At 47.1% G+C, this 27,174-nt stretch overlaps 1 protein-coding gene, 3 non-coding genes and 1 pseudogene across 6 annotated transcripts in view; 4 read left to right on the top strand and 1 right to left on the bottom strand.

Moving 5' to 3' along the window:
* LOC148150831 (S-adenosylmethionine decarboxylase proenzyme-like) overlaps positions 1-6,085 on the bottom strand; it is a 30,144-nt gene extending 24,059 nt beyond the window's left edge. The window contains exons 1-2 of one of the 3 annotated variants that reach the window (XM_087983120.1): positions 5,841-6,085; positions 5,140-5,226 (exon numbers count right to left, since the gene is read on the bottom strand). In XM_087983120.1, the coding sequence (XP_087839246.1) occupies positions 5,140-5,226; positions 5,841-5,929 (176 nt within the window). In that variant the 5' untranslated portion in view covers positions 5,930-6,085. Of the gene's footprint in view, positions 1-5,139; positions 5,227-5,840 lie in introns of those variants that run through there. The other 2 variants (XM_087983113.1, XM_087983125.1) reach the window with 2 other exon arrangements.
* Positions 6,086-11,598: 5,513 nt separating this feature from the next.
* LOC148150830 (5S ribosomal RNA) lies at positions 11,599-11,717 on the top strand. Its single transcript, XR_015756706.1, has one exon. It is a non-coding gene; the product is annotated as a 5S ribosomal RNA (ribosomal RNA).
* A 10,543-nt stretch (positions 11,718-22,260) lies between these two features.
* Positions 22,261-22,379, top strand: LOC148150829 (5S ribosomal RNA; annotated as a pseudogene).
* A 1,546-nt stretch (positions 22,380-23,925) lies between these two features.
* LOC148150828 (5S ribosomal RNA) lies at positions 23,926-24,044 on the top strand. The gene has a single exon (XR_015755708.1). It is a non-coding gene; the product is annotated as a 5S ribosomal RNA (ribosomal RNA).
* A 1,549-nt stretch (positions 24,045-25,593) lies between these two features.
* LOC148150827 (5S ribosomal RNA) lies at positions 25,594-25,712 on the top strand. The gene has a single exon (XR_015756257.1). It is a non-coding gene; the product is annotated as a 5S ribosomal RNA (ribosomal RNA).
* The last annotated feature ends 1,462 nt before the right edge of the window (positions 25,713-27,174 follow it).

Here is a 27,174-nt window from a genome sequence, read left to right as displayed (position 1 = left end):
AAAGGAGAGTCCAGTGCCAGAGAACATCCTCTCAGAACTAAGAGCCACCAATTTCAGTGCACAGTCCTTATGTATACTTGAGGCCAAGATGGATAGATTGCTGATCAGTAAGGGAATCAGGTGTTTCAGGGAAAGGATAGGAAAGTACCTGCTTCCAGGTAATTCAAGGGCTGTCATGTCTTATAAAATTGTTCTGCTTTATGGTGCAACATGTTTGAGAGGAAAGCCAAAGGGCTGTGTTCCACAATTAGCATACCCCACCCCAACAGGCCCAGAGAGTTCTCAGACACCCAGCTCATCTGAATGCTCTTCCTCGCAAAGCGAGAACATTAAATAGCTTTTTCCCACGTGCATCTAAAGGAGATAAATTTGGCAAGCCCCCGAGAAGAGAGACAGTGTCTACCTTAACGTTGGTCTCCAGGACCCTCTATTACTTCCAACTCTTGCTCCCAGATCTCACATAGTCGCTCAATATCGTTCAAGGCACCGCACCCCAGTAAGTGGTAGACAGTACTAACCAAGTATGTGCTTGTGGCATGAAGCATTCTCTTCTGTCAGACCCAAAAGGGTTGGTAAAAAAGCATAGTCTTTTTGTTTGGATAAAGCCCCTAAACTGAAAGGAAGGAAAGAGGTCTCTGCTGGGCGAACCATACTTGCAGCTCATTTGGTCGAAGGACCAAGTCTCCCAAACAGGAACCCCAAGCTGCCCAAAGTTTGAATCTGTGGTCCATCATCCCTGGCTGAAATCTGGGCGCACCAACTATAGGGTAAGAAAGGAGGTTTCAGATTATCTGCCCTTGCTCTGTCACATTGCTCTCCACGCTTTGACTGAAATAATAATGATTGGATTCAGAGAGTAATCCATAACTGCCCTCATCTTACCCATAAACAATAAGGGGGCACTTTGCCTGGGAGGCCTCAATATTCAACTATATGGATCTCGGGTCCTCAAAAGCCCAGTTACCCACAAAGGACAGAAGGGAACTTCATTGATATCTTAATATCTGGAAAGGCTACTCCCCAAACCCTTTGGGTAGCTGCAATTTGGCAAGCTTAATGAGGAGCTGCCTGTTATGCCAAATAAAAGAACTAAGCCAACCAATGAGTCTCCACAATGTTTGCTTGGGAAACACAGGGGGCATTCACATGGGATATACCAAACAAGGAAGGACATTAATTTTGATAAGGGCTATTCGACCTAACCAGGATATTGGAATGTTCTCCTATCTTTGAAGATCTTCTCTAATCTTGTCAAGTGAGCAAACTTAGCCTTAAATAAATGATCAAAGGTGGGACTAACAAAAATACCTAAGTAAAGAAAGCCCCCTGCAACCATTTAAAGGGGAATCGTAATTCACCTTCAATATCAGGTATTCCCTTAAGACCTCAGGGTATTAATCCTATACCCTGAAAAAGAGCCAAATAAAATAACACATTGTATTAAAAGGGGTGCAGAAACTGCCAGGTTCGATGATAACAGAAGAAATCATTTGCATATAATGCGATCTTATGTGCCCTTGATCTCACTTCCAATACAGCTATGTTGGGGTCCAGTCACTTTTAAAAGATTCATAGACCCCTCAAGTTCAATGAATTTTGATTTCTCAGATCACATCTTCTCTCCCACCTATTGGAAACATTGGATAAATGACAGTGAAAGCTAGCTGGATGGTACAAAAATGCATCGCCTATTTGCTCATTATGTGAACAGATATGGAACATTCTCAAGAACGATGTCCTTGGTAAGCTGCACAGCTGCTCATAAGATTTGCATATGATGGGCTTGTAAGTGCAATGACCTCTAGTTTGGTAACGCGCTGTTGAGCATGGAACTTGGAGGCCCATGCAACTGTAGGGAGCAGAGGGAACACCCTCAGCTTCTTGCAGCTTTCTGTTCCCTGGATATTTTTCTAATAAACCACTCAGGAATTTTTCCATAGCCATTAACAACACCTTTTCACTTTCACTGAACCTGCATGCATTGCTTAACCTTCTGAACAGTTCTAACTTTGAGGGGGATCAGCGTCCTGTTGCTAGGGTGTGATAGTTATTCCTTCTACCCTTGTTTCTAATGCATCGTCAACTGCTTGCCTCAAGCTCTATGCCAACGTTGAACTTATTAAAAATGCATGTATCACTATACTTCAGACTGCTCATCACCAAACTCCAAACAAATCTAAAACTAAACTGAACCTACCTTTTGCAGCATGCAGAATATAGAAATACAAATCAATAGCATATCAACATATGGTTCCTCCATTTTAGAACCCAGGATCTAAATAACATCATGCATCTTCAACATTATAACCACCATGCAATAAGCTCTGCCTAAAAGATATGATATCAGCCAGGAGTCTAATTGACTCAACCATCGTGAACACATTTGAAATTAGACTTAAGTATACTACTTTATGCAGTATCAAATTGAACAAGCAGACTTCACATGCTGAAGCAATACAGCTGTCAACTCATTTTACTGAAAGAAATAGCCAGAGCTGACTTAAAACAAAGTTCACATCTTGAATGCTCAAAGAGAAGGGTTAAAAACAAAGGGGTCAATCAAGACGACTTCTCAGATAAGGTACATCTGCTGAGAATTTTTATAACCCAGTTCTTACTCAGCTACGGCAGATAAAATAGAATTTGAGTTTGAATTGAAGGCTGAAAAATCCATGGAACACGTGCAGCTAAAATGACCAACATGATTCAAGCTAAAGAATAAGTGCTCCAGAGTCCCTAGAAACTATGTCTCTAAGTTACTTTCCCGCATTTCATTTTATTCAATCCTAAAACCACAATCTAAAATTGCAATTATTGATATGATCACAGCTTAATTTTCAGAATGAATCAAATTACAAACAATTATTAAGGATCGATAAACAATTATTATAGGTAGAATAAATAATCATGTGGAAAAGATGGGAGTTTAATGGGTGATTGGAAAGTCAGTTCAAAATTCTAAAGAGGAAGCCATGTTTAACTAACTAGGAGGTTTTTTGAAGTTGTTAGAAAGGCTCGATGAGGGTAACACTGTTAAAGAAAGCAATACATGATTTCTGTTTGATACAGTGCCTAACAGACTCTAGGAATGTTACAGGTCACGGTATGAAAGGGACAGTAACAACATGGATACAAAATTGGCTAGATAACAGGAAACAGCGGTGGTCAATGGATATTTTACAGTCAAGTGAAGGTTCTCCCCAGGGTTGAGATTTGGGATCCTTGCTTCTCCTGATATATATGAATGATTTGGAGCTTGGTGTGCAACGGACAATTTCACAGTTGCAGATGACATGGAGCTTGTAAGAATTGTAAACTGTGGAAAAGGATAGTGCGGAATTCGAAACACACAATGACCAAGTGGAGGAGTATGTGGGTAGATGACAAAGAATTGTGAGATAATGTACTTTGGTTGGAAGAATATCAAACTAAAACAAAACAGGGGATATAATTGTAAAGGGGGTGCAGGAACGGAGGGACGTGGGTGTATCTGTGCACAAATCATTGAAGGTGGTAGGAAGGGGGAGACAGCAGTTAAAGCACAGTGCTCTCGACCTTATTACAAGAAGCAAAGCACAGGAACTGGGGGTGATGTGGAACTTGTACACGACATTTGCTAGATGTCATCTCGAGTTTCTTTATACACTTGTGGGCCCATTATAGGAAAGATGGGAAGGCATTGGAGACTACGCAGAACAATTTACAAGAATGGGTCAAGGTATGAGAAACTTCAGTTTTGCAAATAAACTGAATATGTTGGGACTGTTCTCCTCTCGTAAGGGAGAGAGGGATTTGATCGAAGCTTTCAAAATCATGTCTGGGCTGAATAGAATAGATTGGAACCAGTTTCTTGCTCAAAAGGGGAAAAAATCCAAAAGTGATGTCCAAACGTGGATGACGTGAGAAAATACATTTTCAAACAGCAAGTAGTTAGGGCCTGGAATGTACTGACTGGAAAATGGAGGCAGGTTCAGTTGTGGCAAGCAAGTGGGCATCGGAAGAGGTGAACAGGTTGAGGGGTGGCAGATGGAGTTTAATTTGGATAAACGTGAGATATTACATTTTGGTGAAACAAACAAGGGCAGGACTTCCACAATTAATAGTAGGGCTCTGGGTAATGTTATAGGACAGAGAACCAAGGGTTAAGATACATAATCCTTTGAAACTTGTTTCACAGATAGGCAGGCTGCATTCAGCACACTTGCCTGCATTGTTCAGACCTTTGAGTATGGGGTTGGGACGCCGTGCTGAGGTTGTATAGGATGGTTGCCATTAAATTTGAGAGGACTCAAAAGATTTACCAGGATGTTGCCAGGAATAGAAGGCTTATGCATAAAGACTGATTGGGGCAACTTTCCACTGGAGCATATCAAGTTAAGGGGTGATCTTATAGAGGTTTATAAAATCATGAGGGGCATAGGCAATATGAATAGCAAAGCTCTTGTCCCCAAGGTGGGGAAGTTCAAAACCGGGAGCATATTTTTAAATGTGAGAGGAGAATGATTTAAAAAGGATGAGGTGCATTTTAAAAAAATAAAAACAGTGGTTCATAATCGGAATGAACTGCTAGAGGAAGTGGTGGATGCAGGTATAGTTACATTTAAAAGACATTTGGATAAGTACATGATTAGGAAGTGTTTGGAGGGATATGGGCCAAGTGCAGGCAAGTGGGATTAGTTTGGCTTGAGAATATGGTTGGCATGGACTAACTAGACCAAAGAGCCTGTTTCCATGTTGTAAGACTATGAAGTGGTGTTCATGGATATGGGAGAAAAGACATGAATTTGGCACTAGGTAATAGAGCCAGCTGACCAAATGGTTTCCTTATGCACCCTAACAATTCTGAGCTCTTGTGAAATGCACTCAAACTGTTATTTTCTCTTGGACTATTTTAACTATCCCAACAGTAACTCAGTCTCATAAAAAAACCCTTATCTCTGATCGGTAGCATAACCAATTGAGCTAAAATTTCGAAACAGATACAATTATCATAGTTAAGCATTGAAACCAGAGGTTTACAGCTCTTGATGCTTTTCCTCATTCTGAACATTGTTCTTGCAACAAGCAGCTGTTAGGAATCTAACCCATATCTTGCTCAATTCTAACTAGGTTCATAAAAAATACAAAACATTCATATACCTGAGTATATAGGCTTCCTGCCTGTCTGTCTTTGTCACACTTATGATCAAACAATGCACATTTTCCAATAGCTTGTCCCACTCAAACCTACAAAAAAAAAGGAAAAACTGTCATTAGTCTTGCAAAGACTCCAAAAGTGACAACTTATCTCAAAATTTAATCTTTGCACAACAATCATCTTTTTAAAAAATATAGCAACATATTGAAGTAGATTGACAAAGCACCTTTCATTCTTAAGATAACAGCAAAAGCTCTGGGACCAGACAACATTCAAACATTAGTACTGAAAACCTGTGCTCCAAAACTAGCTGCGTTCCTCATCAAGCTGTTCCAGTAGAGCCACATCTGTGGCATTTACTTGGCAAAGTAGAAAATTGCCCAAATATATTCTGTACATAGAAAACAGTACAAATACAACCCAATCAATTATTGTTTCATCAGTTTATTTTCAATCAGTCAAGTGCCGTATGAAGTCAGTGCGATCAAACAGTAGTTGATTTGCAATAATCTGTTTGCAACTCCTGATCTCATCACAGCCTTGGACTGAACAAGGACAAGAGCTGAGCTCCAGAGGTGAGGTGACAGTGACAGCACTTGACATCAGGGCAGCATTTGACAGAGTGTGATGTAAGGAGGTCTAGCAAAACTGGAGTCATAAGGCAATCAACAAAAAATCTAGATCGAAGGAAGAAGATACTTGCAATGAAGGTAGGACTGCAAAGGGATCAATCAAACGAGGCCGAGTTAAACAAGTTGCTCTCCATTGACAGGAGGAGGAAACTGGGTCCATTATCTCTGGAATTTAGAGTAAGAGGTGAAGTCATTGAGACAGACAAAAACCTGAAGGAGTCTGACAAAGTAGGCAGATGTTTCCCCTGGCTGAGGAATCTAGAATACAGGAGTACAGCATAAGGATAAGGGACTAATCGTTTCAGACTAAGAAGGAAAAATACATTTACTCAAAAGGGATAAATGTTTTTCTAATTCTCTACCTGAGAGATTGTGAATGCCCCAGAGTGTGTCTTCAAGGTTGACCTACTGATTTTTGATCTCCGAGTTGAAGATGGGAGGGTGGAAAAGTGGAGTAGAAGCACATGACTTCACTGAATGGGTCAGGTGTTTTTTTTGGGCACAGGGTTCAGGGAATAGACCTAGGATATATAACCTGCCAAAGGTCAGTGAGACATTTAGAAACAATAAAAAGGACTAAAATAATTAGTGCTTCTGGCTAACTAATGAAAGCTAGCACCAATTTTTATTCAATTCGTTAATGGATATAATTGGTGAGGATAGTATGGCTGATGCATATTTGGACAGTCAAAAAGCATTTCCCGAAGTGTGCAATATATTACATAGATGGTCACAACTATATTTGGTGGCAAAATAGGTTTAAAAAGAACAAAACTTCAGGGAGGTCCCAGAGAAATTCAGATTGCCATCAGAAAAAAAAAGAATTCAGTTGTGTGGACAGGCCAGACAATTTGGGGAGATCTAGAAAACCTCATCATTCCACACTTTGATGCCAAGTCCCCAGTTTTTTTTTTAAAAAACTCTCAACCTTGCTCACACGCTCATGCATGTCCTCGGTCTGCTGCAGTGTTCAATGAAACTCAATGCAAGTAGAACATTATCTAATCTTATTGAGCACTTTACTGTATTCTGGACTCAATATTGATTTTAATCAGTTTTTTTGCCATGTGATGGCCTGAAACTTGTTTTTCATGAGCTGCTTATTCTAATATTCATATTCACTCTGGATAAATGTTTTGTTTATTACAACCAATACCATTCTCTTTGCCTTTTATTCCATGACATTTCCGACATTCAATCTTATTCACTTTCTATCACATCCCAGGACTTCCCCTTTTTTGATCGCCTGGATCAACAGATCCTAAATTGATCAGAACGAGCGAGGTCCCAATTGTTTGCACAAGCCTCATGTCACGATTTGAGTGCTTAGAACTAAGGCTGACTTCAGTACTGAAGGAACATTTCACCATCAGAGATGGAGAGAGGTGAGAGAGGGCTACGGTGAAGCTCAGATAAGTTTCTTTTCCTCTTTTTAAAATGAGCAGTGGGGATGGAAGCTAGAGCAGTTGCATGCTCGTCTTGTAGGATATAAAAGGTCAGGGTCACTACCAGCATCCTTGCTGACTTTACCTGCAAGTGCTGCCAGCTTTAGCTCTGCACAGACTGCATTAGGGAGCTGAATGAACTCTGGACCATTTGGAAGGCTGAGGGGTTGATAGAGGAGACACTGGAAGGTAATCATACCTCGGTTACAAGATGAAAGTAGCTGGGTGACCATCAGGAGAGGGAAAGGGAGTAGGGAGTTGTGTAGGGGTCCCCTGTGCCTGCACCCCTCAATAACAAAAACTGTTTTGGATACTTTTGGGGGAAGGCGGGAGAATAACCTCCCAGGGGAAAGCCAGAGCAGCCAGGGCTCTGGCATTGAGTCTAGCCCTGTGGTTCAGGGGAACAGACAGGAGACTCTGTGGACAAGAATGAGACTCCCCGCTGGTATGATGCCTCCTGGCTGCCAGCATTAGGGATGTCTTGGATCGAGTCTACTGCATTCTTAAAGGGGAGGGTAGGCAGCCAGAAGTTGTGGTACACGTTGGTATCAATGACAAAGCTAAGAAAAGGGATGTGGTCATAAAAGGTAAATTTTGAGAGTTAGGAAGGAAGCTAAAAAGAAGGTCCTCAAGGGTCTCTGGGTTGCTGCCTGCGCCACATGCTAGTGAGGGCAGAATAAGAAGATATGGCAGACAAACCAGTGGCTGAAGAGTTGGTGCAGGGTTCCAGATTTGTGGATCACTGGGTTCTCTTCTGGGAAAGGTAGGACCACAAAATGGACAAGTTACAACTGAACTCCAGGGGGACCAATATCCTTGCGGACAGACTTGCTATAGCTGTTAGGGAAGCTTTAAACTGGGTGGGAACCAGAGTGTCAGGTCAGAAGATGCCAGTAGTTGGCATAAAGGGAGATGCAAGAAGCAGAGTGTGAGATGAAGGGTAGCCTAAATGGCAAGTGGATGGGAGTATAGACAGAAAGGCAGGAGGAAGCAATGCAGAGACCAGAGCAAAAGTTAGAAAAGAGTAAAATTGGATGCCAGAATCATATGCGAAGACAGGGAGATTGCTAAATGCTAAAGGGACAATGAGCATAAGGGCACTTTATTCCAATGCCTGAAGTATTCAAAAGAAAGTCGATGAACTTATTGTGTAAATCAGTACAAATGGGTATGATTTAGCTGTCATTACAAAAATGTGGTTGCAGGGTGGTTATGACTGAATTAAATATCCAAGGATATCAGATAATTAGGAAGGATAAGAGGGTAAGGGACATGGGGTCACGCTTTTACGTAACGATGAGATTATGGCTATCGAGAGACACAATATAGGATCTAAGGAGCAAAATGTTGAATCCATTTGGGTGGAGATCAGGAATAATGAGGGGAAGAAGTCATTGGTAGGAGTGTCTATAGGCCACCCAACAATAGTGCTACAGTGGCACAGGCGATCAAGAAACTTATGATGCACGTAATAATGAAATGGCAGCAGTTATGGGGGGGCTTTAACATGCATATTGATTGGCTGAATCAAGTCAGTAGAGGCAGTCTTGAACAGGGGCTCACAGAAATCATCTGTGATAAATTTCTTGAATAGCATGTCACTGAACCCACAAGGGAGCATGCAATCTTAGATCTGGTCCTGTGTATGAGACATGTAAAATTAACAATTACGTAGTTAGGGATCCTCTCAGAGTGATCACAGTATGATCAAATTTTGGATACAAATGGAGGATGAAAAAGTATAATCAAAAACCAAGGTGTTATGCTTAAACAAGAGAGACTGTAATAGGATTAGGAAGGAGTTGGCTAAATTAGACTGGGAACACAAGTTATATGGTGGAACAGTAGAAGCCTTTCAAAGAGATTTTTCCCAGAGCTCAAGGCAAATATATTCTAGTGAAAACCAAGAATAGCAAGGGTAGGAAGAGCCAGCCTTGGATAAAGAAAGGAAAGATATATTATGAAAGCAAACTAGCACAGAATATAAAATCAGGGAGGAAAAGTTTTTATAAATACATGCATATAAAATGGAAAAGTGGGGCTAAAGTGGACTAAAGTCTCTTGCAGGATGCGAAAGAGAAATTAACATTGGGTAATGCTGAAACGATCAAGGCCTTGAATAACTATTTGTCTCAGTCTTCACAGTGGAAGATATGTCTTATCATGCCAAGGAATGAGGTTAAGGATACATTGGGAGGTGAGGACCTCAATTCAATTGTTATCACTAAAGGGTAGGGTTGAGCAAACCTGAGGGTCTAAAGGTAAATAAGTCCCCTGGTCCTGACTGAATACATCCCTGGATGCTGAACGAAATGACAGAAGTTTAGAAGATGTGTTAGTGATAATTTATCAAAATTCATTGGATTCTGGGCAGGTCCTGGTGGACCTGAAGACAGCAAATGTCACACCGCTGTTTAAAAAAGGGTGTTGGCATAAGGCAGGTATCTATAGACCAGTTATCTTAACATCTGCAGTTGGGAAAATGCTGGAGACTATCAAGAAAGAAGAAATAGTGAAACATCTGGACGGAAAGGTTCCTATCAGGTGGATGCAGCTTGGATTCAAGAAGGGAAGGTCGTGTTTGACAAACACATTGGAGTTTTGAGGATTTAACAAGCACAGTGATCGGGGGGGGGGGGGGGGGGGGGGGGGGGGGTGTTTAAAGAGAACCAGTGGATGCTGTATACTTGGATTTCCAGAAGGCATTCAATAAAGTGCCACACCTTGGATTAATCCATTAGAATGCATGGAGTTGTGTGGAATGTACTAGCATGGATAGAGGACTGGTTAACCAACAGAAAGCAGCGAGTCAGGATAAATGGTTGTTTCTCAGGATGGAGATCAGTGGTGAGCTGTCAGGGGTGGGTGATGAGGATAGATATAAAGAATTTGGAAGAGGAGATGGTAACGTATCCAGGTTTGCTGATGACAATAAATTGAGTGGAAAGGCAAACTGTGCAGAGGATTGAGGGTCTGCTAAGATTTAGATTGGTTGAGTGGGCAACGGTCTGACAGATGGAGTACAATGTTGGGTTATCCACTTTGTAAGTTAAAAAGTGTTGGTCAATAGACAATAGGTGCAGGAGTTGGCCATTCTGCCCTTCCAGCCTGCACCACCATTCAATATGATCATGGCTGATCATCCTTAATCAGTATCCTGTTCCTGCCTTATCTCCATAACCCTTGATTCCACTATCCTTGAGAGCTCTATCCAACTCTTTCTTAAATGAATCCAGAGACTGGGCCTCCACTGCCCTCTGGGGCAGAGCATTCCACACAGCCACCACTCTCTGGGTGAAGAAGTTTCTCCTCATCTCTGTCCTAAATGGTCTACCCCGTATTTTTAAGCTGTGTCCTCTGTTTCGGCACTCACCCCGCAGCGGAAACATGTTGCCTGCCGCCAGAGTGTCCAATCCTTTGATCATCTTATATGTCTCAACCAGATCCCCTCTCAGTCTTCTAAACTCAAGGGTACACAAGCCCAGTCGCTCCAGTCTTTCAGTGTAAGGTAATCCCGCCATTCCAGGAATTGACCTCGTGAACCTACGCTGCATTCCCTCAATAGCCAGAATGTCTCTCCTCAAATTTGGAGACCAGAACTGCACACAGTACTCCAGGTGTGGTCTCACCAGGGCCCTGTACAGCTGCAGAAGAACCTCTTTGCTTCTATACTCAATCCCTCTTGTTATGAAGGCCAGCATGCTATTAGCCTTCTTCACTACCTGCTGTACCTGCATGCTTACCTTCATTGAGTGGTGTACAAGAACCCCCAGATCTCTCTGTACTGCCCCTTTACCTAAATTGATTCCACTTAGGTGGTAATCTGCCTTCCTGTTCTTGCCACCAAAGTGGATAAGGATCCATTTATCCACGTGAAAGTGCATCTGCCATGCATCTGAGCACTCACCTAACTTGTCCAGGTCACCCTGTAATCTCCTAACATCCTCATCACATTTCACCCTGCCACCCAGCTGATGAAATTTGCGAATGTTATTGCTAATACCATCTTGTATATCCTGAAGATAGATTGTAAAAAGCTGCGGTCCCAGTACTGATCCGTGCGGTACCCCACTGGTCAGTGCCCGGCATTCCAAAATGGAGGGGTGGAGGAGTGTGGAAGGATGAGAGAATGCAGGCTGCGGCCATATGCAGCAGGGGGAGGGCTTGCAGTTGGCCTGTGTGGGGATGTGGGAGACTACAGGAGCCTGGTGGGCAAGGGCTGGCTGAAAGGCAGCTGGAGGGACGGAGGGAGGGAAGCACGCACGGAGGAGGAAGAGCAAAGAGAAAAGAGAAAAAAAAGCCAAAGGGGATAAAGAGAAAGAGCAAGAAAGAAAATGTGGCTGGCCAGCACGCCTTGAAGTAGGGAGAAAAGGCAGGGGCCAGCGCCTGCGGCCATACTAGTCTGAAAACGCCCGATCTCGTCTGATCTCGGAAGCTAAGCAGACTCAGGCCTGGTTAGTACTTGGATGGGAGACCGCCTGGGAATACCAGGTGCAGTAGGCTTTTTCCGCCAGCAGTGGCTGCTCAAGTCACCCCTCTGCACTTGTCTTGTGCCAGGCAATGGAGCGGCAGGTTATTTTTGCTGCTGCTGCTGTGCCTGGCATCAGTCTCCTGCAGGCACGAGACACGGAGGGGAGGAGAGCGGAGCGCTGCCAAAATCAGCAAGAAAGGCGGAAAGAAAGGGATTGGGGCTGCACGCTGTCTGCGGGTGGCAGTCAGGAAAGGCGGACAACAGACAATAGGTGCAGGAGTTGGCCATTCTGCCCTTCCAGCCTGCACCACCATTCAATATGATCATGGCTGATCATCCTTAATCAGTATCCTGTTCCTGCCTTATCTCCATAACCCTTGATTCCACTATCCTTGAGAGCTCTATCCAACTCTTTCTTAAATGAATCCAGAGACTGGGCCTCCACTGCCTTCTGGGGCAGAGCATTCCACACAGCCACCACTCTCTGGGTGAAGAAGTTTCTCCTCATCGCTGTCCTAAATGGTCTACCCCGTATTTTTAAGCTGTGTCCTCTGTTTCGGCACTCACCCCGCAGCGGAAACATGTTGCCTGCCGCCAGAGTGTCCAATCCTTTGATCATCTTATATGTCTCAACCAGATCCCCTCTCAGTCTTCTAAACTCAAGGGTACACAAGCCCAGTCGCTCCAGTCTTTCAGTGTAAGGTAATCCCGCCATTCCAGGAATTGACCTCGTGAACCTACGCTGCATTCCCTCAACAGCCAGAATGTCTCTCCTCAAATTTGGAGACCAGAACTGCACACAGTACTCCAGGTGTGGTCTCACCAGGGCCCTGTACAGCTGCAGAAGGACCTCTTTGCTTCTATACTCAATCCCTCTTGTTATGAAGGCCAGCATGCTATTAGCCTTCTTCACTACCTGCTGTCCCTGCATGCTGTGGTGAAAGGGTTAAAATTGTGTCCCAATACATGTGTGAATCTAACCGAAAATGGAAGGTGTCGCTTAGTCCCGTGTGAATCTTATTACACACCTTCCCGTGTGAATCTTCTTATCTGTATGTGACCAGAATGGAATGTGTTTTTCAGCCTTGCTCTGCTGTTCACATGAATGTTTCGATCTCGAAAAGAGTATATCAGCTGGAAAAGTCTCCAGTTCGGTAGAGTCTGCTCCGGGGTTGCGTTTAACCGCCGAGCGTGGGTTGTTGGCAACCGCTCTACGAGAACTGACGGCTCCCAGTTCTGGTAACACGTAGAGTGAGTATAAACCAGACCCGTTGTAAGTACGAGACCTGGTTGTGGCGACGCTGCGGGGAATAAAACACTTATATTCTAGCAGACTCGCCTCTTGGCTGTTTGTTCTGTGTCAGACTACTTTCCTGCGAGCCTGGTCCTTGACCTTGAGAATTTTTTTTAAAACATTTTGGCGTAGTCAGCAGGATCAATCGCAATTGAGGAAAGATTTTGATACAGAACAATGTTTTGGAAAAAGGCTAAGAAACCAGAGGAACAAACTGTGGAGGTCCCGACCGTCCCGGGATGGCATGGACCGTGGCATGGCGTGGCAGTTTGTTTGAGAAATGGTGGGGGGCGACCGGAGAACTGGGAGGCCGAGGGCATAGGAACCCCAGGGTCGCTGCTGTCCACCCTTGAGAGGATCCCAGTCCTGCCGAAGAACCCCTTGCCTGGGGTACAGCGGAGGATGTGGGCCTGTGCGGCGGCTTGTAGACAACAGTCAGACAAGCGCCAAAAAGCTGAAGCAGAATTAGCCCTCCTGAAACATGAGCAGGGACTCAGTTCGGGAGATGCCTCTATGTTGAGGCAGGAAATTATGAAGTTAAAAGCTGAATTGACAGCATTAACTGAACTAGCAGGACGAACTATTATGTATCTGTCTGCTAAGAAACGGAAAGAGAAAAGGAAGGTCCCTCGAACCCCGGACCCAGTACAAGTACGGGCGTTTGTAGCCCAGTTAAATAACGGGGATCGGTGGGATATCGATCATTGGGATGGGAACATTTGGGGAGATTCAGATGATCAGTACGAAGAGGACCCACCCGTACTCCAAGCTAAACCAGTGGTTAGGAGAAAGCAGGTTCAGAGACGTCTCCCAGTGCAACGGGAGGTAATGTTAGATGAGGAAGGAAACCCTATACGGAATGAACAAGGGGAGGCAATTATGCATGAATTACCGCGGGCTCAGCCTCCTGCAGAATTCTCTGAATTAACGGAAGACTTCACTACCGATGAGGTGCTGTTTATCACCCAGAAAACCCGACGTAATCCTGGGGAGCCGTTAGAGCTATGGCTAGTTCGGCTCCTCGAGGAAGGGGGGCAACAAGTGCAGGTAGACTATCAGGATGCTCCCAAGTTTGGTGGATTAGCAAAGGATGCTGCCATAGACCTGGGGTACCGCAGACAAGCCAAGGATATGGTAATAGATCGCAGTATGGGGACCTTATTTGGGATGTATGCCAGGGCAGTGGCCGAACAGTATCCCTTCCCGTCCGATTGGCCCCCCTTGGAAGGAACTTGGACAACAATTAAGGAAGGGGTTCAGAGGCTAACCCGTTTGTGTGTGCGGGATGCCCTGTTGCTGGGAGTGCTGGACGAGGTAGATAACACAAATGTTAGTAGACAGACTAGAGACCACCTAGTGAAGACTGCCCCCCCCCATTATAAACCACTGTTATTAACCATAATGTTGAGTGGACGGGGAGAAACCCTAGGAGATGCCCGTAGTATGATGAGGGAGATGGGTGGTTTGGGGGATTGGGGACCCACAACCCGTGCTTCTCAGGGGGGCACGGAGGGGCGTCGCCCTGAGGCTCGGGCAGGGGGAAAAGTAAACCCTAATCAAGGAAGTAACCAAGGCCCCTCACGGCGTGCTTTGTGGCAAGCTTTGATACGGGCGCAGGTCCCAGCATCGGAGATTGATGGCCTACCTACACCGGAATTAAAAGACTTATGCAGACGAAAGGGACTGAAGGTGTCCCGGGTAGAGACGGAGTCCCGACCCACTATGGAAGACCTAGTGGAATTACTAACACAAAAATGTCAGACACGGGGTCCGGTTGTTAATGAGCCTCGAAGGGGTAGAACTTCCACTTCCCAGCGGTGGGAATCCTCGGAGGACGAGGAGGAGGAGGAGGTACGGCCTCCCCTCCGAGAGTGTTATAAAGTGGATAGGCGTGGCCGGAAACCTAGTAAGAAAGGCAAGAACAAAGAAGGGCGAGGCAAACGTCTTTACCCAGTGCTGTCTGGGGAAGATGAATGGGAGGAACAATAGGAATCGGGCCAAGCCCCAAGGGTTTGCCCACGAACGAGCCAATGGTCAGCAGACGACATTCGACCTCATGTATCATTGACTATCTATTGGCGCAAATCCGTCCAAACCGTTATGGCTCTAGTGGACACAGGGGCGGAGGCCACCTTAATCTATGGGACGCCCCATAAGTTTAAAGGAACCCCAGTCACGCTGGTTGGGCTGGGAGGTAATCTGATTGAAGGAAAAACAGTACAATTGCCCCTAAAGATAGGTACAATGCCCATTAAAACTTATTCAATTATCATTACACCAGTTAGAGAATGGATCCTGGGAATGGACATTCTGGCCGGTTTAACACTTCACCTCCAACAAGGGAAGTTTGAATTTGGAATCACGAAAATGGCTTTGCGCTGTAGGACGGTGTTAGTGGGAAAGGTTAAAATGGACCCCTTCCCCATCCCGATCGCCGATCGCGTAATAAGTCTTAGACAGTATAGGATTCCCGGCGGACGTAAAGAAATATCCGCCACAATTAAGGATTATTTGGAAGCGGGAGTGCTTAGGACATGCACCACGGCGTGGAATAACCCCTTATGGCCCGTACATAAAGCCGATGGGTCATGGCGGATGACGGTAGATTATCGGCAACTAAACCGTCACACTCCGGCCTTGACGGCAGCGGTCCCGGATGCCGTCACTATTATAGGACGAATCCAACATCATCCAGGGGTGTGGTACGGAGTAATTGATTTGGCTAATGCCTTCTTCACAATTCCTATTCCCGAAGATAGGCAGGAACAGTTCGCATTCACTTGGGAGGGTAGACAATTCACGTTCACACGACTGCCCCAAGGATATCTGCATAGCCCTACTATCTGCCACCGGATAGTTGCAGAACACTTGGCTGCCTTTAAAGTGCCTGACGAAGTGATGATCTCGCACTATATTGACGATATGATGATACAGGGGACAAGTCAGAAGCAGGTTCAGGAATTGCTGGACCAACTGGTTCAACATATGCGAGGATATGGGTGGGAGATCAACCCAGCCAAAATCCAGGGTCCCTCACAAACGGTAAAATTCTTAGGAATCGTGTGGAACAAGGGGGAAAGGGAAATCACTGCGAAAGCTAAAAATAAGATTCAGGTCTTTGCCGTCCCTCACACCCAGAAGGACGTGCAGCAATTTATTGGGTTATTCGGATTCTGGAGACAGCATATTCCCCATTTAGGACAAATTTTAAAACCTTTGTATCGAGTTACGAGGAAAAAGGCAGCGTTCGAATGGACGGAGGTCCATCAAACTGCATTTGAAATGGCCAAGCAAGCGATACAGCAAGCTGTATCCTTGGGAAAGATACAGTCAGGACCTGTAGAACTGCAAGTCTCAGCACAGGGGGATTATGCCAATTGGAGCTTATGGCAAAAACAGGGAAGAACCCGTAAGCCATTGGGATTTTGGTCCCGAAAATTACCCCCGGCAGGGGAACGGTATACCCCCTTTGAGAAACAGTTATTAGCATGCTACTGGGGCTTGGTGGAAACCGAAGCCCTGACCATTGGACATGAAGTGATCATGAGAACAGCTATCCCTATTCTTCCGTGGGTACTTAGTGACCCCACTACCCACCGAATAGGAACTGCCCAAGAGAGCAGCATCATTAAATGGAAATGGTATGTGTCGGAGAGAGTGCGGACTGGACAGAAAGGAGTGTCAGTCCTACATGAGCAAGTGGCGGAGGCCCCTGAGGAAGGGGAAAAACGGTTTGAGGTGATTGAATACAAGGAATCACCCGTTAAGATGGGAAAACGGTATGATGAACTGACCCCGGATGAACAAGCCACGGCTTGGTTCGTAGATGGGTCAGCCCAATGGAAAGCGGGACAGCGTAGATGGAAAGCTGCCGCCTTTAACCCAAAACAAGGCACTACCCTAGAAGAATTAGGGGAGGGAAAAAGTAGTCAGTGGGCAGAATTAAAAGCAGTGCATATGGTAGTCATGCAAGCAGGGGTCATGGGAGTTTGTTTGTTCTCTGACTCGTGGTCAGTGGTTAACGGCATGACACAATGGATGCCAACTTGGCAGGCCAATCAGTGGATGATCCAGAATAGGGAAGTATGGGGTAAACAGTTATGGGAAGATATATGGGAGAAAGCTCAATACCTGGTCATATACATCACCCACGTAGATGCCCATACATCTCGAAATGATGTGGAAGCTCTACATAACCGATATGTGGATGGTATCGTCCGAACCATGATTGTGCAAAGGGGCACCTCAGTGGACCTAGCTAGATGGGCACACCTTAAGGCTGGGCACTGGGGAGTGCAAGGAACCTTGCAATGGGCTCGAGACCGAGGAATAGATCTTATGGTAGATGATGTTAAGACTGCAGTAAACCAGTGTGAGCAGTGTCAACATCAGCGGCAGGGAGTGCCCCAACACATGATGGGACATATCCATCGGGGGGATGGTCCGGGACAGAGCTGGCAAATGGACTTTGTGGGTCCCTTACCCTCCTCACAAGGATGTAACCACATATGTACAGCTGTGGACACTATGTCTGGGGTTTTGGTAGCCCATCCCTGTCGTCACAACAATCAACAGGCTACCTTGCGATGTTTAGATTTGATTGAACAATTTTATGGATTGCCCATACAGGTCCAGAGTGACAATGGCTCCCATTTCACAGGAAGGGCGGTAAAGCAGTGGTGTCACGATAACCACGTGGAATGGGTTTATCATGTACCCTATCACCCACAAGCTGCGGGACTTATAGAACGAATGAATGGGCTTCTGAAGTCCTCACTACGAAAAGCAGGAGGTTGCAATGACTTAACAGGTTGGAAGAAGCAACTAATTCGGGTGGTGAAACAAATTAATAACCGCCCATTAGGAAATGGGGTAACACCCTTGAATAGGATGATACGAGTATGTGATACCCCAAAGACTCAGCCTATTAAAATGTGGAAATTCGCTGAGGAAGCTGATATTCCCGTAAGGGCCACGCCGGCTTCGGCTGGACTGGACCTACGAGCACTAACTGCCCAGACTTTGATCCAACAGAAACCTACGGTGATTAAGACCGGATTAGGATTGATTTGTCCCCCTGGAACCTATGGGCATATCCTCCCGCGGTCGGGACTGTCACTAAAGGGGATTGATGTGATGGCAGGCGTAATTGACGCGGACTACCAAGGGGAGTTGGGGGTGGTCCTGGTCAACATCACTGCTGAACCTTACGTGATACAGAAGGGGGACAGAATAGCGCAATTGGTCATTAAGCCATGTAACCTTACAACGGTGGAAGAGACGGGAGCTCCCGTTACGGTTACTGAGCGTGGGACGGGGGGATTTGGGTCTACTGACACTAAGGGGGCCAAGGTATGGGTGCGCCAGACGACCGGCCCCCCCAGGCCGGCCGAAATCATAGCACAGGGGAAGGACAGTCTGGTCACCATCATGTACCCCGGGGACCCGACCTGGGCAAACGTCCCGGCGAACCAGTGCTACTTACGTGAGACCTAAATAATGTTGTAATTGCTATGCACCCGCAGGCTGGCCCTCCGCCTTGAACATGGGGTGGTCATGGGGATTGCGACTCCTATTGGCGATGTTCGCGATCGGATGGCCACTCCAGGGCATCGGTATCACGGCCTGGACGCTGGTACCGGTCGCCCGCCATGAGGTGCGGTGGGAGGCCAGTAGCCAGCGACGGACGCAGGACAATTTTACATGTGAACCCGGTCAGCAGTGCGTTGTTCTGACTCTCACCAGCGACTGTCAATTGTACACGTGTGCACAGCGCTACATGCGCCGGGATGGGGAAAAATATGACATATCGTTCATACCGCCTAATTGCACCCTGGTGGTGAATGCCCAAGTCAAGACGTGTTTGTGGGACCGACGCACCCAGACATGCGGGACAACGGGGACTCATTGGAGCGTCACAGCTCGGGGGGAAGATCTGTGGCTGCGCAATGCCACCGATATTCGGAATCGTCATCGATTCATGTGGTTAATAATGGTACTGCCCTCGACGAACGCCCCGTCTGAGGCGTTATTAAACCCCACGCGGGGCGGGCCAGCACCGAAGAGGGGTGCCACGGGGGGCGTGCGGTCGCATCGAACACAGTTGGCCCCTATTATGTCAACTTGTCAACAGATGGCCCGGGCGGTACTGCACACTGATGTTCATTGGCGGGTACAGTTGCCCCTCATACCCGAGTGTCATACCAAGAGGCGGCGACGAGCGTGGTACGACACCCTGCTGGGAGGCGCAGGAACTGTTATGGGTATCTCGAATGCCATTGACTCTGAGGTAACCCGTACTAAATTATCTAACACGGGACAGGCCACCTCACAAGGACTACATACTATTGGAAGGTGGATGCCATCCGTAATGATGACTCAAGGAGAGACAGCTGAAATAATGATACGATCTCTGCAATGGGAACTGGATGTCTGGGGTGCCACTCAGGAACTGTTTGAGAACATTACGGCTCAGTTAAATTGGACTGCCTGTCATATTCAAATGTTGCATGCTCAAATACAGAAAGAATGCTTTTTGCGTGTGGTAACATCCCCCAATGTACAAGCGTGGAGGGGAATATGGAATGTATCTGAGAAATTGTGGATGATAACCCATCCAGAACGAACATGGTGTAACGCAACTATGTGTAACGGATACTTTGTTACCATGAATGTAACCCACACTGTTACGGTCTGTCGATATTATGTATTACCAGTGATTACATCTTCTGGATATTATTTTCTGAAGACAAGGGGACAGTGGTTTAGCCCAGATACCAATATTACCTATGATCTGTCCGCTTGTGAACAGACTGATCAGGGGAAAACTTGCCTACTGATGGACAGGTATCGGGACCCTTGCTTGACTAAGGGAACGGCCCTGTGCGAATGGACTGTTGAAACTCCAAGGGACATGATGTGGCAGATTGGGCCACACACGCTCTGTGTGGCTACCAATAACCCACATCCTATGCTTCCCTCAGCACCGTTCTCGGGATGCCTCTCAAATGTCTATCAGTGGCACTGGCAGAATCAGACCTATCTGTTGACCACTTATAGCAGTGCTCGCCACTTTACCAAGGTGCAGTGGAAAGTGCTGATGAATCCTTGGAACATTTCCCTGGATCGGTTTAAGCGAGCATTGGACCGATCCGAGGAGCTTAAGCAGATATTACGAAAGCATCAAACCAATGTCACCAAGGTTACGGTGTCTACCTTTATACATGGACAGGAGGTAGTACATGCTGCCCGTGTAGTGGACGTGGAGTCAGCTCATCATTGGTGGGACATATTGAGTGGTATGTCTTCCACTGCGGGGACATTCCTGTTCCCACCCTTGTCGATCCTGGTAGCGGTCCTGGTGATTTTAACATGCTGTAATGTCCTGACTTGCTTGAATATTTGGCGTGTACGTAGGCGCTTGTTAGAAAGAATACATATGGGCATAATGTAACACATGTATTGGGCCAAGCAGTGGAATGTGGTGTAAAATTATGTCCCAATACATGTGTGAATCATAATGTAACACATGTATTGGGCCAAGCAGTGGAATGTGGTGAAAGGGTTAAAATTGTGTCCCAATACATGTGTGAATCTAACCGAAAATGGAAGGTGTCGCTTAGTCCCGTGTGAATCTTATTACACACCTTCCCGTGTGAATCTTCTTATCTGTATGTAACCAGAATGGAATGTGTTTTTCAGCCTTGCTCTGCTGTTCACATGAATGTTTAGATCTCGAAAAGAGTATATCAGCTGGAAAAGTCTCCAGTTCGGTAGAGTCTGCTCCGGGGTTGCGTTTAACCGCCGAGCGTGGGTTGTTGGCAACCGCTCTACGAGAACTGACGGCTCCCAGTTCCGGTAACACGTAGAGTGAGTATAAACCAGACCCGTTGTAAGTACGAGACCTGGTTGTGGCGACGCTGCGGGGAATAAAACACTTATATTCTAGCAGACTCGCCTCTTGGCTGTTTGTTCTGTGTCAGACTACTTTCCTGCGAGCCTGGTCCTTGACCTTGAGAATTTTTTAAAACAGCTGATCATCCTTAATCAGTATCCTGTTCCTGCCTTATCTCCATAACCCTTGATTCCACTATCCTTGAGAGCTCTATCCAACTCTTTCTTAAATGAATCCAGAGACTGGGCCTCCCCTGCCCTCTGGGGCAGAGCATTCCACACAGCCACCACTCTCTGGGTGAAGAAGTTTCTCCTCATCTCTGTCCGAAATGGTCTACCCCGTATTTTTAAGCTGTGTCCTCTGTTTCGGCACTCACCCATCAGCGGAAACATGTTGCCTGCCGCCAGAGTGTCCAATCCTTTGATCATCTTATATGTCTCAACCAGATCCCCTCTCAGTCTTCTAAACTCAAGGGTACACAAGCCCAGTCGCTCCAGTCTTTCAGTGTAAGGTAATCCCGCCATTCCAGGAATTGACCTCGTGAACCTACGCTGCATTCCCTCAATAGCCAGAATGTCTCTCCTCAAATTTGGAGACCAGAACTGCACACAGTACTCCAGGTGTGGTCTCACAAGGGCCCTGTACAGCTGCAGAAGAACCTCTTTGCTTCTATACTCAATCCCTCTTGTTATGAAGGCCAGCATGCTATTAGCCTTCTTCACTACCTGCTGTACCTGCATGCTTACCTTCATTGAGTGGTGTACAAGAACCCCCAGATCTCTCTGTACTGTCCCTTTACCTAAATTGATTCCACTTAGGTGGTAATCTGCCTTCCTGTTCTTGCCACCAAAGTGGATAAGGATCCATTTATCCACGTGAAAGTGCATCTGCCATGCATCTGAGCACTCACCTAACTTGTCCAGGTCACCCTGTAATCTCCTGACATCCTCATCACATTTCACCCTGCCACCCAGCTGATGAAATTTGCGAATGTTATTGCTAATACCATCTTGTATATCCTGAAGATAGATTGTAAAAAGCTGCGGTCCCAGTACTGATCCGTGCGGTACCCCACTGGTCAGTGCCTGGCATTCCGAAATGGAGGGGTGGAGGAGTGTGGAAGGATGAGAGAATGCAGGCTGCAGCCCTATGAAGCAGGGGGAGGGCTTGCAGTTGGCCTGTGTGGGGATGTGGGAGACTACAGGAGCCTGGTGGGCAAGGGCTGGCTGAAAGGCAGTTGGAGGGACGGAGGGAGGGAAGCACGAACGGAGGAGGAAGAGCAAAGAGAAAAGAGAAAAAAAAGCCAAAGGGGATAAAGAGAAAGAGCGACAAAGAAAATGTGGCTGGCCAGCACGCCTTGAAGTAGGGAGAAAAGGGAGGGGGCAGCGCCTACGGCCGTGCTAGTCTGAAAACGCCCGATCTCGTCTCATCTCAGAAACTAAGCAGACTCAGGCCTGGTTAGTACTTGGATGGGAGACCGCCTGGGAATACCAGGTGCAGTAGGCTTTTTCCGCCAGCAGTGGCTGCTCAAGTCACCCCTCTGCACTTGTCTTGTGCCAGGCAATGGAGCGGCAGGTTATTTTTGCTGCTGCTGCTGTGCCTGGCATCAGTCTCCTGCAGGCACGAGACACGGAGGGGAGGAGAGCGGAGCGCTGCCAAAATCAGCAAGAAAGGCGGAAAGAAAGGGATTGGGGCTGCACGCTGTCTGCGGGTGGCAGTCAGGAAAGGCGGACAATAGACAATAGGTGCAGGAGTTGGCCATTCTGCCCTTCCAGCCTGCACCACCATTCAATATGATCATGGCTGATCATCCTTAATCAGTATCCTGTTCCTGCCTTATCTCCATAACCCTTGATTCCACTATCCTTGAGAGCTCTATCCAACTCTTTCTTAAATTAATCCAGAGACTGGGCCTCCACTGCCCTCTGGGGCAGAGCATTCCACACAGCCACCACTCTCTGGGTGAAGAAGTTTCTCCTCATCTCTGTCCTAAATGGTCTACCCCGTATTTTTAAGCTGTGTCCTCTGTTTCGGCACTCACCCCGCAGCGGAAACATGTTGCCTGCCGCCAGAGTGTCCAATCCTTTGATCATCTTATATGTCTCAACCAGATCCCCTCTCAGTCTTCTAAACTCAAGGGTACACAAGCCCAGTCGCTCCAGTCTTTCAGTGTAAGGTAATCCCGCCATTCCAGGAATTGACCTCGTGAACCTACGCTGCATTCCCTCAATAGCCAGAATGTCTCTCCTCAAATTTGGAGACCTGAACTGCACACAGTACTCCAGGTGTGGTCTCACCAGGGCCCTGTACAGCTGCAGAAGAACCTCTTTGCTTCTATACTCAATCCCTCTTGTTATGAAGGCCAGCATGCTATTAGCCTTCTTCACTACCTGCTGTACCTGCATGCTTACCTTCATTGAGTGGTGTACAAGAACCCCCAGATCTCTCTGTACTGCCCCTTTACCTAAATTGATTCCACTTAGGTGGTAATCTGCCTTCCTGTTCTTGCCACCAAAGTGGATAAGGATCCATTTATCCACGTGAAAGTGCATCTGCCATGCATCTGAGCACTCACCTAACTTGTCCAGGTCACCCTGTAATCTCCTAACATCCTCATCACATTTCACCCTGCCACCCAGCTGATGAAATTTGCGAATGTTATTGCTAATACCATCTTGTATATCCTGAAGATAGATTGTAAAAAGCTGCGGTCCCAGTACTGATCCGTGCGATACCCCACTGGTCAGTGCCCGGCATTCCAAAATGGAGGGGTGGAGGAGTGTGGAAGGATGAGAGAATGCAGGCTGCGGCCCTATGCAGCAGGGGGAGGGCTTGCAGTTGGCCTGTGTGGGGATGTGGGAGACTACAGGAGCCTGGTGGGCAAGGGCTGGCTGAAAGGCAGCTGGAGGGACGGAGGGAGGGAAGCACGCACGGAGGAGGAAGAGCAAAGAGAAAAGAGAAAAAAAAGCCAAAGGGGATAAAGAGAAAGAGCAAGAAAGAAAATGTGGCTGGCCAGCACGCTTTGAAGTAGGGAGAAAAGGCAGGGGCCAGCGCCTACGGCCATACTAGTCTGAAAACGCCCGATCTCGTCTGATCTCAGAAGCTAAGCAGACTCAGGCCTGGTTAGTACTTGGATGGGAGACCGCCTGGGAATACCAGGTGCAGTAGGCTTTTTCCGCCAGCAGTGGCTGCTCAAGTCACCCCTCTGCACTTGTCTTGTGCCAGGCAATGGAGCGGCAGGTTATTTTTGCTGCTGCTGCTGCTGTGCCTGGCATCAGTCTCCTGCAGGCACGAGACACGGAGGGGAGGAGAGCGGAGCGCTGCCAAAATCAGCAAGAAAGGCGGAAAGAAAGGGATTGGGGCTGCACGCTGTCTGCGGGTGGCAGTCAGGAAAGGCGGACAATAGACAATAGGTGCAGGAGTTGGCCATTCTGCCCTTCCAGCCTGCACCACCATTCAATATGATCATGGCTGATCATCCTTAATCAGTATCCTGTTCCTGCCTTATCTCCATAACCCTTGATTCCACTATCCTTGAGAGCTCTATCCAACTCTTTCTTAAATGAATCCAGAGACTGGGCCTCCACTGCCCTCTGGGGCAGAGCATTCCACACAGCCACCACTCTCTGGGTGAAGAAGTTTCTCCTCATCTCTGTCCTAAATGGTCTACCCCGTATTTTTAAGCTGTGTCCTCTGTTTCGGCACTCACCCCGCAGCGGAAACATGTTGCCTGCCGCCAGAGTGTCCAATCCTTTGATCATCTTATATGTCTCAACCAGATCCCCTCTCAGTCTTCTAAACTCAAGGGTACACAAGCCCAGTCGCTCCAGTCTTTCAGTGTAAGGTAATCCCGCCATTCCAGGAATTGACCTCGTGAACCTACGCTGCATTCCCTCAATAGCCAGAATGTCTCTCCTCAAATATGGAGACCAGAACTGCACACAGTACTCCAGGTGTGGTCTCACCAGGGCCCTGTACAGCTGCAGAAGGACCTCTTTGCTTCTATACTCAATCCCTCTTGTTATGAAGGCCAGCATGCTATTAGCCTTCTTCACTACCTGCTGTACCTGCATGCTTACCTTCATTGAGTGGTGTACAAGAACCCCCAGATCTCTCTGTACTGCCCCTTTACCTAAATTGATTCCACTTAGGTGGTAATCTGCCTTCCTGTTCTTGCCACCAAAGTGGATAAGGATCCATTTATCCACGTGAAAGTGCATCTGCCATGCATCTGAGCACTCACCTAACTTGTCCAGGTCACCCTGTAATCTCCTAACATCCTCATGACATTTCACCCTGCCACCCAGCTGATGAAATTTGCGAATGTTATTGCTAATACCATCTTGTATATCCTGAAGATAGATTGTAAAAAGCTGCGGTCCCAGTACTGATCCGTGCGGTACCCCACTGGTCAGTGCCTGGCATTCCGAAATGGAGGGGTGGAGGAGTGTGGAAGGATGAGAGAATGCAGGCTGCGGCCCTATGAAGCAGGGGGAGGGCTTGCAGTTGGCCTGTGTGGGGATGTGGGAGACTACAGGAGCCTGGTGGGCAAGGGCTGGCTGAAAGGCAGCTGGAGGGACGGAGGGAGGGAAGCACGCACGGAGGAGGAAGAGCAAAGAGAAAAGAGAAAAAAAAGCCAAAGGGGATAAAGAGAAAGAGCAAGAAAGAAAATGTGGCTGGCCAGCACGCCTTGAAGTAGGGAGAAAAGGCAGGGGCCAGCGCCTACGGCCATACTAGTCTGAAAACGCCCGATCTCGTCTGATCTGGGAAGCTAAGCAGACTCAGGCCTGGTTAGTACTTGGATGGGAGACCGCCTGGGAATACCAGGTGCAGTAGGCTTTTTCCGCCAGCAGTGGCTGCTCAAGTCACCCCTCTGCACTTGTCTTGTGCCAGGCAATGGAGCGGCAGGTTATTTTTGCTGCTGCTGCTGTGCCTGGCATCAGTCTCCTGCAGGCACGAGACACGGAGGGGAGGAGAGCGGAGCGCTGCCAAAATCAGCAAGAAAGGCGGAAAGAAAGGGATTGGGGCTGCACGCTGTCTGCGGGTGGCAGTCAGGAAAGGCGGACAACAGACAATAGGTGCAGGAGTTGGCCATTCTGCCCTTCCAGCCTGCACCACCATTCAATATGATCATGGCTGATCATCCTTAATCAGTATGCTGTTCCTGCCTTATCTCCATAACCCTTGATTCCACTATCCTTGAGAGCTCGATCCAACTCTTTCTTAAATGAATCCAGAGACTGGGCCTCCACTGCCCTCTGGGGCAGAGCATTCCACACAGCCACCACTCTCTGGGTGAAGAAGTTTCTCCTCATCTCTGTCCTAAATGGTCTACCCCGTATTTTTAAGCTGTGTCCTCTGTTTCGGCACTCACCCCGCAGCGGAAACATGTTGCCTGCCGCCAGAGTGTCCAATCCTTTGATCATCTTATATGTCTCAACCAGATCCCCTCTCAGTCTTCTAAACTCAAGGGTACACAAGCCCAGTCGCTCCAGTCTTTCAGTGTAAGGTAATCCCGCCATTCCAGGAATTGACCTCGTGAACCTACGCTGCATTCCCTCAATAGCCAGAATGTCTCTCCTCAAATTTGGAGACCAGAACTGCACACAGTACTCCAGGTGTGGTCTCACCAGGGCCCTGTACAGCTGCAGAAGAACCTCTTTGCTTCTATACTCAATCCCTCTTGTTATGAAGGCCAGCATACTATTAGCCTTCTTCACTACCTGCTGTACCTGCATGCTTACCTTCATTGAGTGGTGTACAAGAACCCCCAGATCTCTCTGTACTGCCCCTTTACCTAAATTGATTCCACTTAGGTGGTAATCTGCCTTCCTGTTCTTGCCACCAAAGTGGATAAGGATCCATTTATCCACGTGAAAGTGCATCTGCCATGCATCTGAGCACTCACCTAACTTGTCCAGGTCACCCTGTAATCTCCTAACATCCTCATCACATTTCACCCTGCCACCCAGCTGATGAAATTTGCGAATGTTATTGCTAATACCATCTTGTATATCCTGAAGATAGATTGTAAAAAGCTGCGGTCCCAGTACTGATCCGTGCGGTACCCCACTGGTCAGTGCCTGGCATTCTGAAATGGAGGGGTGGAGGAGTGTGGAAGGATGAGAGAATGCAGGCTGCGGCCCTATGAAGCAGGGGGAGGGCTTGCAGTTGGCCTGTGTGGGGATGTGGGAGACTACAGGAGCCTGGTGGGCAAGGGCTGGCTGAAAGGCAGCTGGAGGGACGGAGGGAGGGAAGCACGCACGGAGGAGGAAGAGCAAAGAGAAAAGAGAAAAAAAAG

The sequence above is a fragment of the Chiloscyllium plagiosum genome, unplaced genomic scaffold (genome assembly GCF_037043375.1).
Source record: "Chiloscyllium plagiosum isolate Xiang-an unplaced genomic scaffold, Cpla_swu_hap1 HiC_scaffold_3, whole genome shotgun sequence".
NCBI lineage: Eukaryota > Metazoa > Chordata > Chondrichthyes > Orectolobiformes > Hemiscylliidae > Chiloscyllium > Chiloscyllium plagiosum.
The sequence above is the reverse complement of the archived record's forward strand: the minus strand, read 5'-3'. Positions and strand labels throughout refer to the sequence as shown.